At 41.5% G+C, this 18,435-nt stretch overlaps 1 protein-coding gene across 3 annotated transcripts in view; it reads left to right on the plus strand.

Moving 5' to 3' along the window:
- Positions 1 to 18,435, plus strand: part of STXBP6 (syntaxin binding protein 6) — a 170,114-nt gene that overhangs the window by 101,077 nt on the left and 50,602 nt on the right. The window contains exons 2-3 of one of the 3 annotated variants that reach the window (XM_044917834.1): positions 16,352 to 16,482; positions 17,406 to 17,575. The exons of 1 other annotated variant lie outside the window; for it this stretch is intronic. In XM_044917834.1, the coding sequence (XP_044773769.1) occupies positions 16,352 to 16,482; positions 17,406 to 17,575 (301 nt within the window). The remainder of the gene's footprint in view (positions 1 to 16,351; positions 16,483 to 17,405; positions 17,576 to 18,435) is intronic. One more of the 3 variants, XM_021695346.2, reaches the window with a different exon arrangement.

Here is an 18,435-nt window from a genome sequence, read left to right on the forward strand (position 1 = left end):
ATCACGAGCCCTCCAGGCCCCATCCAGCAGTGAGCCTTGGCGGGAACGCAGCAGCACGGTGCTGTGGCCCACCCACTGGAGATGAGATCTTTTATCATTTGCTTCTGCAGGTAGTAAATATTCAGCTGTTTGCCACACTGTGAGGCTTCTGGTGACCTTTGGACCCCTCACATCATCATCTGGCACATTCCTGATAGAGAGTTTGCCAGAACAAGACCTCTGGCACATACTCATCCTCTCCATGGCAGTTCTTCAAACCGTGGCAAACTGCCAACTACACTTACACTGTTGGATAGACTTCATGCAAAGCCTTTCATTTTGTATCTTTTTTTCTCTTTTTTTTTCTTTTTTTTTCATTTTGTATCTTTTTATTTCCAGTGCCATCCTGCCACTTTCTAACCCCCATTCCCTGATATTCACAACATTCATGCAACAGATAGTAGTGATGCTTAGTGTGCACACAAGGAATCCTGCTAGATACTTCACTGTACTTTGATTAGGAGTGGGGGCTGGAGAAGGGATAGATGCAAAAGCTGTGATTAACAGTGTAAAATTCTTTAGTGAGAACAGGAAATAGCTTCTCTCCGTCAAGGTGCTCAAAAGTAATACTGCCATATGGAAATAGTGGCAAAAAAGAATGTAGTAAGTAGGCAAAATATTGGTGTGGCTTATAGAAAAAATACAAGTTTAGAATGTCAATTAAAACTTTTCTCTAATCTCTGAGAATGTGGCCACACAATGGCTCCCTAAGTACTCACAGTAGAAGATGACCATAAGCATGCAGCATCATGGTTTTCAAAAATACTGGCATACCCGAATAGGAATCCAGATCAGTCCAATGCTGCATGGGAACTTGTTGCATTGTGTTCTCCTTTTTAAAGTGTTGTATTTAGATCTAGCTCTTTGTCCCAAAGGGAACATGAAGAACTCAGCTTGGAGGTCCGTGGAGGTAGTCATTGAAAAAGAAGACCCATCTGGGTAGGCTGAAGGAACTGGCAAGGTTTTAACTAGGAGAAAACTGGAGTCCAATTAAATGACTTTCAAGAATATGAAATGCAATGGCATTAATCATAACCTCAAAGGAGAGTTTCTCATCATGAACCTCTTTATTAGGGTGAGTTGTAAATTATTATTATGGAGGTAAAAAGACGTTAGAGAAAGAATCTGTATAAAGTAGCGGAGAAGGTAGCATGCCCAAGACATGGGTGGAGAGTAAACCTCTTGAGACATCTTCCAACTCTGTAATTCTGTATTGCCTAATTCTGTACTGACTGCAGGAGCAGAAGTGCAAACCAACATGTAGAATCAGTTACGGGAGCTTTAGTTATGTAAAACTGGTGTATCATAGTGAACAGAACTTTAACTTGTACATTGAAAGAAGGCAAAACATTGCTTTTGAATGTGCCAATGAAGTTAGAATTTTTAGTATTTCGTTGGTCTAAGGAATTTACATATTTTGTCCCTGGTTATATGTGCTAAGTTTAGTTTTAAAGCTAGTTTAAGTTACCTTGCAATGCAAAATTGGTGATTTCTGCCCCCAAATTACAGTCAGAATAGACTGAAGTTCTGAAGTTTGGCACCAGATTAATTTCATGCAAAGGGTTTGAGAATTAAAAGTTAGTAGGTCCACTTACTAGCATGCATGATTCTTCATAACGTACTCTCTGCCTAACATAAACCATATCTATCTATAATACTTGCTCCTGCTATTAAAGAAAATACAATACCTTTACTTCCCTAGTGGAGGGCACACAGTGGTATTCAGTAAAACTGAGAAACTGCGCTCAGCTCTGTCCCTGAGCCCCACGGGAACAGACTTTAGTGACCACGGTCGGCGTTTGCTGAGAGCAGCAGCTCCTCTCCTTGACCCAATTTTGTGACCACTCTCTGATTCAGATTGGCCTGATTGGAATAGCCTCTGGTCTAGGCTCCACGTCTGAAGGAGAGGAAAGATACCATTGGGCAAGCAAGTGGAGGTCTGCCAACATGACCAGCTGAGTTTTGAGAAGAGCTAACGTATCAATCATTAGTTGTGCCTCATCTCCTTAAGACAGTTTGTCCTCCAATTATGCTCCAATTTATGGGGAAATTGCCAGTGGGGAATTGGGTAGAGAAAGCCAAACATATCCCCACTCATTCAGCATCAGAGGGTCAGGGTTTCTCCCCTTTTGTTCTGAATCATCATCAAGGCCGTGCTGTTGGAAGATCCCCAGGGATTTTTCTTCGGAAGGAATCATTTAACACAAGTGCCATCGTTTATTTCAGAAATGATTCCTAGGCTGTCCATAAATACTAATGAGGTGCATAACAATGCACTCCACCTCAGCATCTGCAGCAGGAAGCACGGAGGTGCTGGCTCTCTCTGCATGGCCAACAGCTCTTTACCACATGTCAGAATTTATAGTCAGGTGTGCCTGGTTATTCTTTTTTATTTTTCCCTTCCCCCATATTGCCTTAAATGACCCCAGACAGAAATAAAACAGACATGGCCAAAAAGAGAGTAGGGTAGGTGAGATACTGCTAACCACACATCGGTACATACAGCAAATCCTTGATCATTCCTGATGAGAATGGAGATATTTCATGTGACACATATTTGAGTTAGGACTCTGGGTAGGGCAGCCCGCCAGGCCCTGAAGTAGACGTAAACTCTAATTCTCAGGTTACTGATAATCTGGTAGCTGAGATCACACATACAGATAAATACAAATGTCTTTATTCCGACACACGTACAAAGCATGATATTTGATGGACAGTGGCGTACAGTGCACTAGGCCTTAGGGTGTGAAGCTGACTGGGACTTGGTGACTGACCTTGAGGATGCCCTCTGGGAGGGAGGTCAACAGCTATGGGGAGTAGGATAGACTGCCCCCTTTCTGTGTGTCCATGACTGCCATCAGTCTAAGCCGCCATTGCCTCCCCTGGATTCCTGCGGTAGACGCCCCCGCCCCCATGATTTCCCTGCCTTCGCACACACTCCTGCATGCCCTGTTGCCCGACAGCAGCTGGCCAACATTTTTCAAATGTAAACGAGGTCCTGCTACACCAGTGCCTCATGCTTACCCAGCCTTGGACACCGGAACCTTTGTGAGCCCACAAATTGCTTGCCTCCATGAACTCACTCGTTCTTTCCTTTTCTCAGGCTTCTTTCTCTCCCCTGAACATGTCAAGCTCTTTTCCACCTCTGAGCTTTGCCACTAACTTTTGTGCCTGATGAAACAAGGAAAATGAAGACAGAAGAAAAAGCTATTGGGTTTAGTTAGGAGGCGTTTTCATGGTCATGGGGCAGTTGTTAGAGCACGGGAAGGGCACAGGGAAGTGATGGAACTTCTCTCACCGCCACACGTTTCAAAAGAATGGGTAGGGCTTGAGGACTGGCCTTGTTAATAGAAGATTCTCATGGGAAAAGAAAACATTAAGCATGTTCACAGGCAGAGTGGAAGAAGTCTGAAAAGATGAAGATGGAAAGCTTCATCCCAGAGGAGGGGTAACTGGAGTGTTTCCAGAAGAGACAGGCAGGGAGAGGACCATGAACCCAACTGGAGAATTTTCTAAATAGGATATGCTTTTCAAATACCAAGGTAGATTTTTATAAAAGCCAGTGTCAGAATTGCCGTGAATAAATTCACTTCTGTTATGGACTGAATGTTTGTGGCTCCCCCAAATTCATAAGTTGGAATCCTAAACCCCAATGTGATGGTATTAGGAGGGAGCCTTTGAGAGGTGATTAGATCATGAATAAGATGAATAAGATGAGTGCCCTTTTATTTAAGAAAAAGAAAAAGAAAGATCCCAGAAAGCTCCTTGCCCCTTCTTCCATGTGGACGCAGCGAGAAGGCAACTATGAAGCAGAAAGTGGGCTCTCACCGGACACTGATTCTTAGACTTCCTGACCTCCAGAACTGTGAGAAGTAAATTTCTGACGTTTATAAGCCCTCCAGTATGTGGTACTTCATTATAATCGCCCAAACAGATGAAGACAACTTGCAAGTTTGCACATTCTTTCTGTGTAGAGAATATATTGGGTGCTGTGATTCTGTTACCAACAGTAACCTTGGAATGAACTGATTGGGGCTGAGATATGCCTATCAGGGTTGGTGATTTCAAATGGGTACCAATTCTTAAACCCTGTCATCATCATCATCACCATCTTTATCATCATCATCATTATCATAATTGTTGTTGTTGGTTTACATTTTATTAAGGTATAGTTTATCTATTGCAAGTATAGAGATCTTAAGTGTACTACTCAGTGGGTTTTTTGTCTGCATAAAAACCCATGTCCTCATCACCCATATCAACATATAGAACTTTTCCAACACCCCAGGAGCCTCCTATCTACCTCCATCAAAGGCAGTCTCTATTTTGACCACAACTGCCATAGATCAGTTTGTGAAATTTTTAACAGTTTTATTTTATTGAGGTATAATTAACATACAGGAAACTACATATCTGAGTGGTACAGTTGGTGAGTTTTTACGTATGTATATATACACCCATGAAATCACCATAGTCAAAATGAACCTATCATCCCCAAAAGTTCCCTCATACCCCTTTGTAATCTGTCTCTGGCCCCCAACATTCCCATATTCCGTGTCTGCATGCAACCACGCATTTGCTTTCTGTCCTAGACATGAGTTTACATTTCCTAAAATTTTATATAAATAGAAACATATATAGTATGTACTCTTTTCTGGTCTGCCTTTCACTCGGCATAATTATGTTGAGATGGATCTTTAGGTTGTTTCCAGTTTTTGCCTATTACAAATGAAGCTGCTGTGAATATCTGTGCATGAGCAAATACATGGTAGGGTCAGTCTTTTTCATTTTAGGCATTCTAAGAGGTGTGTCATGGAACCTCATAATGGTTCCAGTGTCCCATTTCCCCGATGATTAATAATGTTGACCATCTTTTCCTGTGCTTTTTTTTCCATCCACATCTTCTTTAAGAAGTATTTGTTCACATCTTCTATACATTTTTTAAAAAGTAGGTTGTTTTCTTTTTGTTGAGTTTCAAGAGCTTTAGAAGTATAAAGTTATAAACATAGAAGTCCTTTATCAGATTTACAAATATTTTCTCCCAGTTTGTGCATTGTCTTTTTCGTTCTCCTGAAGGGCAGAAGTTTTAAATTTTGGCCCTACCTGATTTCTTCTTTCATGAATCGTACTTTTAATGCCAAATCTAAGAAGCCTCGCCTCGCCCAAGGTCACAAAGATTTTCTTCTGTGTTTCCTTCTAAAAGTTGTATAGTTTTAGGCTTTCACACATAGGTCTCTGATCCATTTTGACGTATACAGTACAAAGTAGGAGCTGAAGTTCCATTTCTTAGCATGCGGATGTCCAGTTCCAGTATCATCTGTTGAAATAACTGTCCTGTCTCCAAGGCACTGCCTTTGCACTTTTTTTGAATACCAATTTCCCATATATATGCAGATCTTTTTTCTGGACTCTGTTCCACTGACCTGTGTGCCTGTCTTGACACCAGTGCCACAGATGTCTTGTTTAGTCAAGTAACAAGCTTGTAAATGGGTAATAGCAGTTTTCCACAACTTTGTTCTCTTGTTACCCTCAGAGTTATTTTTGCTCTTTAAGATCAGTTTTCTAGTCTGCCTGGTGGAAACTCTTTCCAAAGCCTGTTTCCTCTATCTGTTGCAAATGGTTCTTTCTCTAGCCTCAGGTAATTTCCTCATGTACATGTCGTGAGAAATACACAGCTAGCTACTCAAGGCTGAATCTCTGCAGATACCCAGTGTTCTTTCTGTGTGTAGTTTTTCTCTTCTTCCTTACTCTGACGTGAGAATATTGACCCTTGGGGCTCCCCAGGCTCTCAGCTCTGTCTCTTCAACTCACAGAACCTGCCAGTCTCTAAGTAGGCTCCTCCTCCATGCACCACAGCCTGGAAGAAACTCTCAATGCAGCAAATAAACACAGGTGATCATAGGGCTCACCTCATTCATTTCCCGTCTCTCAAGGATCTGTCCTTCATTGTTGCACATATTTTGTCCATTTTGGGTTGCTTCAGGCAGAAGGGTGGACACAGCACCACTCATTTCTGTTGTGTAGACACAGGAGTAGAATTCCAGGGTCGCGGAATATTGCATGTTTAGTGTTAGTAGATATTGCCTAGAGTTTACCAAAATAAATTCAGTTAATTTTAATTATAGATCCGTTTCATTCATGTAAGTGACATTCATTTTACCCAGAACATGCCACTAGATTTTAGTCCTCCATTTAACACAGTAAAGAGTGAAGGTGGCAGGTTCTTAGTGGCATCATTCACTTTTTTTAGATGTTCAGTCAGTGGTGTACACTCTCATTTAACTTGTATTATTCAAAGTATTAAGTAAGTGCTGGTGGAGGCGAAGAAGAAGGAAAGCAGAGAGAACAGGTAGGTGGGTCTTTGCTTGACTGGTAGTCGTAATTATATTTGACAGCCTATGTTTGCTAAGTAATAACAGCTTTGATTTTTCCAGAAACCTAGTGATATTATATGTTTAGTATCTAGTCCATTAGAAAATTCTCTGCTGTTCTGCCACCTTCAAGGCAGAAAAAAATTCTCTTTTGGGGGGAGTGGTCTTCTCACGTCGAAGGCGATCCCCATCCACTTAACATTCTCCCATGGTTCTTTTAGACTGACTACTCGTAAGATTATATGCTCGGCAATGGGTGCATAGTGTCAGGGAACATCGCACTAGGCCCTTCCCCCACACGATGGTGAGTGAATGCCCCTCTTCACAGCTGCTGAGGGACAAGGAAGTAGAGGCTGCAGGAATGGCTCACTCTCTTCTCACTGTTAGGGGTATTTGAGCTCTAGAAGGCTCTTTACCCACCCTTCCAAATAAAATACGTAGTGAATTTCTACCAAGGATGACATTTCCCTGCAGAGAGTCGCTCCTTGGCCTAGATATAATGGAAAATAGCAAGGAAAGCATAACATTAAAGGAATCTCTTTTTCAAGTTCTTATTCCCAGCCCTTGAGCTTCTTGTGGAGTAATTTAATTCGTTCTTGAGTCAGGTACTGCTTCTTTGATGGGTCACCTACCGGTAAAGCTCCCGAAAGAATAGATCAAAAATGATGTTTACATCTGTTTCCAGAATCAAGGAAGTAAGAACAGAACAAGACTCTATGACTGTGGTTAACCCCTTCTGTTATTGCCCTGCATGTTGCAGGGTTTGGGATTAGATTTAATCTCCGTAGCCACCATGGTTCTCACTGCTCTAAGCATCTGTTTCCTTGGCTTGGGCCTGTTTGTTCATTTCAAGTTACACCACATAAATCAGACGTGTTAGACCCTCTCCGTATAAGGTGTGAAGTTGCAATAGCTAATACTAGCAGGGTTTATAATTCATTGTATGTTTACTCTTTATCTAAAATGCATGCAAATTGATTTTCTCCTCAAGTCCATGGAGAAAAGTCTCAGGAAGCTAAAAAAAAAAATCATGCACAATGGGAAATCTTGGATTGCTGAATCTCAAGCCCGAAATTGTGTTTTCAGGGAGGCTGAAGTAAACAGAATTGCTTACAAGGAGATGCTGCTAGAATAAGGATTGCAGGAAAAGAGATTTCCTAAGAAGTTCTAACCCAAAATGTATCTCCTTCTAGTGTCCTGATATTTCTGTAAGTTCTTGGGTTTTGCCATTTTTCTCCACTCTCCCTAGTTCTCAGGATACTCTTCTTTTCTAGTAAGAAAATAGTTCAAATCCCTTACAACTGTGGTTTGACCGTGAAACAAAACACTTGAACCTGAAATAAATTTTTGGTTGATTTGTGGTTTCTGGCGGGCTTAGGAACTGTTATTCCTTTCGTTGAGGAGCTGTTCGTTTGTTCCCTCCTTCATGTGTGCACGCATACGTAAACTAGCGCTTTGTATGCCGAGGTATAATAATGCAAGACATCATGGTGCCAGCATGGAGGGGACACTTATTGGTCTTGCAGTGGGGAACACAAACCTTCTGGAGATTTAAGCTTTCTGATTCCCAGCTAAAGATGTAACAGCCCAAGACCACCTGTGGTGCACCTCGCCCCCTCTGCAGTCATTGACTTGAAAAGTAGAATAGCCTTTAAAAAAAAAAAAAAAACTACATATTTTTACAATTAAAAAAATAAAGAACAGGGTAAAGAAGATTAAAAATAGAAGGGACAAGGTTTTAGAAATACCAATTAGATCTCATATTGATATGTGACATTGAAGTTGCATGTTCCAAAAGTAATACTGTTTCCTTGTTGGTAAATTGCAAATATTGAAACCCGGTAGTACTTGCTGCAAAGTTGGTGTAAGGGGGTCGCTGGCTCTATTGATGTGTAAGCTGTTAGATACCATCCATATGGTGCTGTACCTTCATACTTGGGCTTTTAAGCATCCTTCCTAAGGAATGTTTGATGCAAGATGTTTCTTATTCCCCTCCTTCTCCTGAAGGATTTCTCCAAATTTCTGTGCAAGAAGTTTCCCAAATAGTTCCTTTTTCAGTATCCCTTTGGAAAAATTTTCAAGGCTTTCAATCTCTTCGTCCTCCCCTTCCTTCTCCAGTTTGGAGGGGAGAATGTGATATAAGGTACAGGCCTTGGAATTAGTGATACCAAATAAGGAATCTTCTCTGTGGAAAACTTCTTTCTTTGTGATTATCCCTAGTGTAGACTAAGGAAGTCTGTCTTTAAGAACAAACCTCAAAGCCCTTGTGCACTGATTCTCCCCTGTCCTCCCCTTTAGGGTTAGTGGAGCGGGAACTGTTGAAGGCCATCCTATACTCTTCCCCAGGGGTTGGTGCTCAAGATTGAATACCACTGTTTTTGCTGTGGTTGTTGTATATTTGGATGAAAAATGCCTTCCTAAAAACAGATTCAAGAATACCCTTTCAGGCCTGTTTGGGTCCTGTCAGGAATCTGGCCAGAGAACCCCCAGGACCTGACATAGGGAGGAGAGGGATCGGGCCCCAAAGCGAAACTTGGCCGTTTCATGAATTGGTCTGGTTAGAGCCTGTGAAGTCTGAACATGTACTATATCCTAAATGGGAACACACTTTGAGAAATACTCTTGGAAGTCAACGATCAACCCTGTGTAGAGCGTACCATGCTCCATTTCCCAGTGACGATGTTCCCCTGTTCTGAAAATATTTGAAGGAACAATCTTTGTATTCTTGCTTCTCAGCTTTGTAAGCATTCAGCTGTCTCACCAGATAAAACTGCGGATGCAGCCTCAGACCTGATACTTATTTCTTCGTAGGTACTGTGAAATCCACCTAGAATTATCATATATTAGAGTTTGGGGAGAGCATTAAGGAAACTAGTTCCAAGTAATCATTTCTCACATTGGTCTCTGAGCCCAGTTCTTTACCACATCAGCATCCAGGAGGTGTGCTCAATCTTGCTTTTACTTCCGGAACCACATATCAGAGGATTTCTCTCTCTCTCTCTTTTTTCCTTCATGTCAGCCCCCTCTGACAAAGAGCCACCCTGATAAAATTCTATGTGGACATCACTTTTATTCCTTGCTCCAAATTTTTTCTCATCAACAGGTTTGTTGAAGTCAAAATATCTGGCCATTGGACAGCAACAGAGTAGAGGGCTAAAGCATACCACAAAATGCTCACTTTCACTTTTAACTGTAAGGTCATGGTAGGAATAAGTGTGATGAAATTTTAAGGTATTTTAGGTACCTAGTTATGGTAAGCTCTGCGTTTTAGCTACCTAGCCTCAATATCAAACTATATTATAGATAGGATTTGTTCTTCAGCATCTTTTTTTAAAATAGAAATGATCACATAAAAATGTAAGATGATTCAGTTGGAGTTTAATGTGTATAAGAAATGTGTGTGCAGATGTTAGTGAATATACGAAAATGAAATGAAAAATGAAATGTAGAGGCTATTGAGGTGATGAGTAATAATTTTGTTTATAAGATGATTATTTGTTTCTTTTAAAATAATATTTTAAGACTGAAGCTAGATATTTTGTGTCTTGAGCAAAATTGATTTTCCTGTTTGGAATGATTGACAAGTGATGCTGTGTGAATAATGAGATTGTAGGGGAAAGCTGTAACTCCTTAAAAAGTTTTTCAACCAGTAGACCTTGAAATGGAGGATCAGCCTATTAACACTCACTGGCAGACGAGGCACCTTCTTCTGGTTTGCATAATAGGCAAGTAACTTGCATTTCTGTCTTTCTTTCCTCATCAATCTTTGTCCCTTCCTCCACCAATTCCAGACTTACTGTAAGACCAGGTTTGAGCTAAGAAAGTGCTTTGCTATTGGCTGGCTTGTTGGTTTCCAGTTAAATAGAATTTTCTGATTGCGCAGAAGCGAGGCTGGTGGTCTCCACCCTTTGACTATACTAAGTGTCTTATTTTGTATTTGAACAATCTTTCATGGAGGGCCCATCTTTTTTAAAAAAAAAAAAAAAAAGACCTTTTTTATGCCATTAGTTCATGAGGGAAAGATATTTCACCACCTGAGTAATGATGGTGCCGATATTGTAGACATAATAGTTTCTATCACTGCTTCTTAACTACAGCTGAGAGGTAAATGAAGGCTACATGAAGGCGAATGAGGAGGCATGCCCCCATGAGAACCATATTCTTTTTATCAGAGCTGGTAGCAAAAGGACCTGAGTTTGGTTGGCCCCATGCTCCTGTTTTCCTCTGATACCAACAGAAAACAGTGGGTAACAGGAGTGGTAGTAAGTGAAAAAGCAGCAGCGTTAGGCCTGGATAACTCCAAAACATGACTTACTAAGTGAGTCCCAATGCATATGATGCAGTTCTCTTAGAGAAGCCATTTCCAGGTAAGTTTCATGATTATATCGAGGGGAACATCTGTGTTGTGATTGGCTTTAACACCTGTCTACACTTGATAATCACCACTTTACCTTATAGTGGACCTTACATGCCAAACCTTCCACAACTCTCTAATTTGAGATTAATAACATTTATGTCTTAATTGTATTTTTTACATTATTTTCTATTTAATGTAGGCAGAGCCATGTATCTATTTATGGCTTTAATATGCTTTGTTCCTCATTAACTTAAGTGAAAAACCAAGTTTATTTAAAGGGAAATACTAAGGGAATAACAGTTCAGGATATTGTCAAAATCACAACAGTAGTATCATTATTAGAACAAAAAATTCAGTTAGCCCTTATTTAATGAGCTTCCCACATGCAATAAAATGTGGCATTTGACATTGCAGCAAAAAGCTATAGTAAAAAGAGCGGTGGACCCTAAGCTCATTGTGTAATTGCGGTTTTCTCATTTATGAACAGTATTACTTTTGCAAGTTAGCGCTTTCCATGCCTCAGTTTCCTTGTCTGTAAATATAGTGATGACAGCAGTAACGCTGCCTCTGTCACAGACCTGTGGTCAAGTACAAGAGAAAAAACCAGAAACTGTATTTTTAAAAGATTTTTTTAAAACTTTAATTGCTGGGGGCGCCTGAGAGGCTGGGTCAGTTAAGCATCGGACTCTTGATTTCAGCTCAAGTCATGATCTTGGGGTCATTAGATGGAGCCCCATGTCTGGGCTCTGCACTCAGCAGGGAGTCTGCATGGAATTCTCTCTGTCCCTCTCCCCCTCCCCCCACTCCCACGCTTGTGTGTGTTCTCGCTCTTTCTCTAAAATAGATAAATAAATAAAATCTTTTAAAAAAAAAACTTAATTACTGGGGAAAATGTCACTTGTTAGTATGTCAATTTCTAGGATCCTACCTCACAAACTGGTAGGCAATAGCTTACAAGATCCGTGTGGGGATATCTCTACCTCTTACATCTTTTAGGACTCCACGGACACGATAGCAATCTGGTTTTATTCTTCACGAATATTCCAGAGAAGCAAATTTCAAGTATTTTATCCAGGTTTGAAATGAACAAAAGAACAGAATTTTGCAAGGAACAGAGTTCAGTGAAAGAAATAACATGGTGAGGGAAATCTCTGCAGATAAATGATCACACACTTTTTTTTATGGAGTTTGACATGTAAGCTGAAATCTGAATGACAAACAAGAGACAACCATAAAAAAAACAAAGGAAGGAGTATTTCTATAAAGAGAACAGCATTTGCAAAGGGTAGAAGGGGGTTGCTATTTCCAGGAGCAAAAGGTGGCGGGAGCCTGGTGGACAAAAGGGAGAATGGAATAAGATGAGAACGGGGAGGTACTCGAGGCCCAGATCATGTAGGGCTTTGCGGGTCATGGTAAGGGCCTTGGGTTTTATTCTAAGCATTTTGGAATGCCATTGAGGAGTTTTTAAAAGATGGTTCAGTCTTCCATACTTAAGTTTGAATGGCCAGTCTGCTCAGAGAAACCAGTGTGGGAGAAATCACAGAAGCCTGGGTGAGGGCTCATGGTCTCTTAGCTGGAATGTGGCTGCTTTAAGAAGTCTGCCTGACTTTCCCCAACTCTGCTTTGGTCCTCAAAGCCCCCTCCCTCCCCAACACCTCAGATGACTCCCGTTATGCATGAGCACTGTTCTCCATCATTCTTAATAGCCCCACCCCCCACCGCTCAGGTTCTTGACTTAGAACCATATCTTATTCAATCTTTGAATTGCCCACAAAACAGACTTTTGTGTCTCCCATCTAATAAATGTCCCGTAAATATTTGTGAAATAAGTTAATACACTCGCAGTGGTTTCAGCAGTCACTGTGCTCTAGAATCACCTAGGGAAACCGAAAATGTGGATGCCAGGCCACACCTCCAGAGATTCTGACTCATGTGGTTTGGTGTATTTGTGGTAAAAACTCCCAGATGATTCTGGTGCGCGGTTGGAGTGGAGAGCCAGGGAACCAGGCTGGTTCTGGGTGGTCTTAACCTGGGAGTACCACGCTTACCCTGCCCCTTTAAATGCCTGTATATTTCCCTTGTCCTCGTGAACGTTAAAGGCATGACAGAAATGCCCTGGTTATCTGGCCTTTAAAGTTACTCAAAATAGGGGCACCTGGGTGGCTCAGTTGGTTGGGCGACTGCCTTCGGCTCAGGTCATGATCCTGGAGTCCCAGGATCGAGTCCCGCATCGGGCTCCCTGTTCGGCGGGGAGTCTGCTTCTCCCTCTGACCTTCCCCCGTCTCATGCTCTCTCTCTCTATCTCATTCTCTCTCTCAAATAAATAAATAAAATCTTTAAAAAAAAAAAAAAAAAAAAGTTACTCAAAATAGTGACTACAGAGTCTGTTGTATTGAGGATTCTCTCCACACTGGTTTCTCTGAGCAGACCGCCATTCAAACTTAAGTATAGAAGACTGAACCATCTTTTAAAAACTCCTCAATGGCATCCCAAAATGCTTAGACTAAAACCCAAGGCCCTACATGATCTGGGCCTCGAGTACCTCCCCGTTTTCATCTCATTCCATTCTCCCTTTTGTCCACCAGGCTCCCGCCATCTTTTGCTCCTGGGAAATAGCAACCCCCTTCTACCCTGAGTACTACTACTCAGTAGTATTAGAGTACTAATACTCAGTAGTATTAGAGCACTCCAATATTACTGACCCAGGGTATGCTATCAGTCAATTTGCCTTTGGAAGAAGAAAGATTCCTGTTTTTCACCGGACGTCCAGAATTTGACTGACATGTTTTTTATCAGCTTTGGACCCCAAAAGCACCAAGACAACAAAGGGGATTAAACATGGCTCCTTCAAGCACGGAACTCAGAAAGTCTGGCAATGGTGTGTTTGTGCAGTTGTTTTGATTTCAGAAGTGGAAAGTCTTTATTTAACTCTATATAATGTGTATATAATAATATAATTTTAGGGCACCTGCTTCAAAATAGAAACTGGGATGTTGGAGATAATAAACAAAAATTAAACCAAACCGGGCTCAGTGCCCAGGAAAACTACCGAGATTCCAAGAACTGGGCAAAGAATAAGCGAGTAGAGAGCACAAGGCAGGCAGGGCTCGAGCTTAAGTGCCTCAGGAAAAATGACCGCTCTGCAGCGCCATCTCGGTTAGTAGTTCTGTGGGGCATTTGTCATGTGGGTGGGGTTCCTGCCCTTCTCATTTCAGTGACAGGCTTCCAGTGGAACTTGCTTTTCTAAAATGTCAATCCTAAACATGCCAGTAATTACAGTGATCCTGCATTGTGTTTTGAGTTTTTATAATGCTGTGAACCACTTGGAAATAAGTGGACCAGAAGTAAAAATAGGAGTTCATAATGACTTTAAAGCTAGAAGGAAAACCTTCATGTTTCCCAGGATGCCTAAATGTCGTGTAATTTACATAAACAAAGGAGGAAATCCTCTTTGTGTGTTTAGGGGTGTGTGTCTAATACAGGAACCCATGTTTTCCTGTTATTGAAAAGTATTCTTTAATCTTTTCAGCACATTTTAGGACTTGCCTGTATTCCAGGTATGTTGTTTCCTCTACCATGAAAACAGAAGAGCAGGGCATGGCTGGCAGAGAAACCTGTTAGATCTCATAGGAGACACATGAAATAAATGCATTAAGTTAAATGGCTAGACTGATACTGTTGCCTGAATTTAGTTCGGGGAATGGACTTACAGAGCCATAAGCCAGACAGGCTGTTTGTGAATAGAAGACTATAAAATTCCACTGATCGAGAGTGTTAAGGGGATGGTGACTTTTTAACCGTGGAAGTAAACGTAATTGGTATGAAATGTTCAGAAGCTTTTAGCCAAATCTAACTGACATAATGAGTAATAAACCTAAGCATTATTTGAAATTATTTTTTAAATGTTTGCTAAATTCTGGTTTGGAGCAAAGGGGAGAGTGTCATAAAAAGAGGTCTTTAATCTTGGAAGCCTAGGGCTCTCACTAGATGTAAGGGCAGGGTGCCCACATCTCATTCGCCTCTTGGTCCCTGTGTTCCTGCTTTAATGACCCCAGATACTGAAATTGCCCTAAACTCTCCTATGCATGAAGGAGAGTCTTCTTACCAGCACCCGTGACTGGAGTAGGTGCTTTCTGTCCTTCATCCCTCAAGGATTCTTTTTGCCATCTGTTGAACATCTGCATAGTTATCTGGAAATGTAGGACCTGCAGGGTTATTGGAAGCAAAGAAAGAATGTGCCATCGATGCACAGGCTTATCGGGATTACATTCATTACAAGTAGTACTTTCCACTTTTTCCGGTTCCCTTAATAGCATCATTTCTGTTAAATTTTACAAACTCCTACAGCGAGGCCTAGGAGGAGCTTTTAGGAAAGCCCTTTTAAAACACTTAATGACCACGCCACCCGGGAGGCTCTAAGTCACGAAGTAAGCAGATGTGGAAATATCCAGAGTGACTCTCTCCTAGTGGCTGGTGCTTGGCCTCTGTCTGCGAGGTGACACTGTCCACCCTCAGCATGGAAAGGGCAAAGGAAGAACTGACTAAGGCTGGGAGAAGCAAATGTCTTGGTCCTGCAGGTGTGGTGACCTCAGGAATTTGGGAGGGGGGCGGTGCGTGAATACCAAACACAGTCAGAAACAGATGCAAACTAGATTCAAACTGAACAATATTTTTTTCATTATTTATTTATTTTAAAGATTTCACTTATTTATTTGAAAGAGACGGAGACACAGCGAGAGAGGGAACACAAGCAAGGGGAGTAGAAGAGGGAGAAGCGGGCTTCCCGCGGAGCAGGGAGCCAAACGTGGGACTCCATCCCAGGACCCCCGGGATCATGGCCTGAGCCGAAGGCAGATGCTTAACGACAGAGCCACCTAGGCACCCCCAAATATTTTTTTAAAGTGAAGCATTACTCTATCTTACTCTATCAGGTGAAGCCTGATTTATTTACACTGGAATATCACATTGGAAATATGCATTGCAGGGCGCCTGGGTGGCTCAGTCGGTTAAGCGACTGCCTTCGGCTAAGGTCATGATCCTGGAGTCCCGGGATCGAGTCCCATATCGGGCTCCTTGCTCAGCAGGGAGTCTGCTTCTCCCTCTGACCCTCCCCCCTCTCATGTGCTCTCTCTCTCTCATTCTCTCTCTCAAATAAATAAATAAAATCTTTAAAAAAAAAAAAAAAAAGGAAATATGCATTGCAGTTCCCTAGGGGAGCCAGTAACCTCCACTTCCTCTACAATTCAGCTTTTCCCAGTGAACTCTACCCTGATGCCTGCCAACCCCGCATGCTGCTTTCCCTGCAGTTGGTCATCGTGCACTTGTAGCCTCCGTTAAAAGTGCTTGGTGTCCCTCGGTTGAGTTGTGTTTAGTTTGAATGAAGACATAAATGAAGCAGCCTTCACAATTATAATTATGTTGTAATTACTTGAGAGTGGAGAGTATAACTATTTCTTTTGAGTTCACCCCTCATCAAAGACACACATATTCATATTCTGTGTGTGTGTGTGTATACACACGTAGGTGTAATGAGAAAACAAACCAACCTTCACGCCCGCTAATCTGAGTGGTCTTTTCTTGGCAGTAACAAACAAGAAACCCACACAAGCATCCATCACGAAGGTCAAACAGTTTGAAGGCTCCACGTCGTTCGTGCGGAGATCACAGTGGATGCTTGAGCAACTTCGCCAGGTTAATGGCATCGATCCTAATCGGGTGAGTGAATGCCCAGTGTTGAGCGAAAGTGTTCTCTTCACACGATGACTCTCTCACTGACCTTGGCAGTGCTGGTGGTTATCTGAGTCATCTCTAACAAACTATTTCTCTATTTCAGTGATGTGGCTAAGACTTTTGGATTTCTGTGTCCTTATGGGGAACTACAAGTCTTTTCATCATGTTTGATGCAGAAATGTAAGGGGATGCATACTGAAGAAATGCTGGTTCCTGTATGTGTATCAGCCAAGTGCAAAGGGCAGAGTTCAGATATCATGTCCATGGTTATTAATATGAAAAACTATGTTCATCAAAGCTTCATTTATCTCCTAATACCACCAGTGATCAGGTTTTTTTTCCAAAACAAACAAACAAACAGATGACACCTTACGAATTATGTATTTGGATTTATACATGAGAAACATTTTAAGGTAGAATTATTTATTTAAGTACTTTCCCTTTTGCTCACACATACTCGCTATGCAAAACCTCAATAATGAGGAAAAATCAAATGTAAATTGTAACTATATGCTAAAATAATAAGGGAGAATCTTTTCCTTACCAAAGGTTAGGAGCAAGATTAATTAATAGAGCTAAGAACCTGAAGGAATCCTTTTCCAGGTCATTGGGAAGGCAGCATGTAGCCTAAATTCTGCCAGATCCATGTGTGGTATGCTGGAAGGGCTTTGGTGATACTAGCCTCCTAAGGACATCTATAAATACTCTTCAGATCTGGGGGGTTGCTTGATAAACAGAGAAAGGTGGACTCTCTTTCCATGCATCTAGGTGCTAATAAAGATGAGCCTTGTGATTAAGACCAAAGTTTTGAAAGGTGTTTTTGCCTTTACGAGTCTTTTGTCAGGAGTAAGCTGAAAGCAGCAGTTTTTATAGATTGAGATCAGTAGTTATTTCACTGTCTTTTCCAGGATTCTGCAGAGTTTGATTTGTTGTTTGAAAACGCATTTGACCAGTGGGTAGCCAGCACAGCCTCAGAAAAATGCACCTTCTTCCAGATCCTCCACCACACCTGCCAGAGGTACCTCACGGACAGGAAGCCGGAGTTTATTAACTGCCAGTCCAAAATCATGGGAGGTGAGTGGGCATTTGTAGGGCTTTGCTCATCCTGTCTCCTTAGACTCACTTTTACATAAAAAGTTAGGTGTTCGGCAGCATAATTAAAGACAAAAAAAGAATCAGGATGCTCAGAGTTAGACAGCATGAGAACCATTCTAGGGAGTTCTTTGCGTGCTAAATCCAGACACGGTGGTTATGTTTTCACTCTTAACCAAGAGCTGGTCTTTTTAGAAGAATTAGCCACTTAGCTAAGACTGTTTATACTATGAGAACTAACCTGCCCCTTTATTAGGAAAAACTCTCAGTTTGGTTTCTTTACTACCATTTCTGTAATTTCATTGCAGAGCACTGTTTTCTAGGCTGCTTTTTCCTATTATTTCTCACAATATTTTACAAATATTAACATACAAATTCTTACAGATGTAGTCCCTTTCTTTCAAATAGCAGCTAGTCTTAGGTTTATTCCTCGGATGGCATACAGAGCAGAGTGAGGCCGAGTGCTCTAAGCCAGCCTGAAGGGGTGAGTACCAGTGTTGGCAACTTAATGAGAAACATTTAGAGGGTGCCTAACACATTTCTTTTAGGTGGCATTTCTTTTTAGGGAATTGAAACTGAGCTAAAAATATTTTTTTTTTATTATTATTATTTTTTATTCTTATGTTAATCCCCAAACATTACATCATTAGTTTTAGATGAAGTGTTCCATGATTCATTGTTTGTGCATAACACCCAGTGCTCCATGCAGAATGTGCCCTCCTCAATACCCACCACCAGGCTAACCCATCCTCCCACCCCCCTCCCCTCTAGAACCCTGTTTGTTTTTCAGAGTCCATCGTCTCTCATGGTTCGTCTACCCCTCCGATTTCCCCCGCTTCATTCTTC

The sequence above is a fragment of the Neomonachus schauinslandi genome, chromosome 9 (assembly GCF_002201575.2).
Source record: "Neomonachus schauinslandi chromosome 9, ASM220157v2, whole genome shotgun sequence".
In the NCBI taxonomy this organism is placed as follows: domain Eukaryota; kingdom Metazoa; phylum Chordata; class Mammalia; order Carnivora; family Phocidae; genus Neomonachus; species Neomonachus schauinslandi.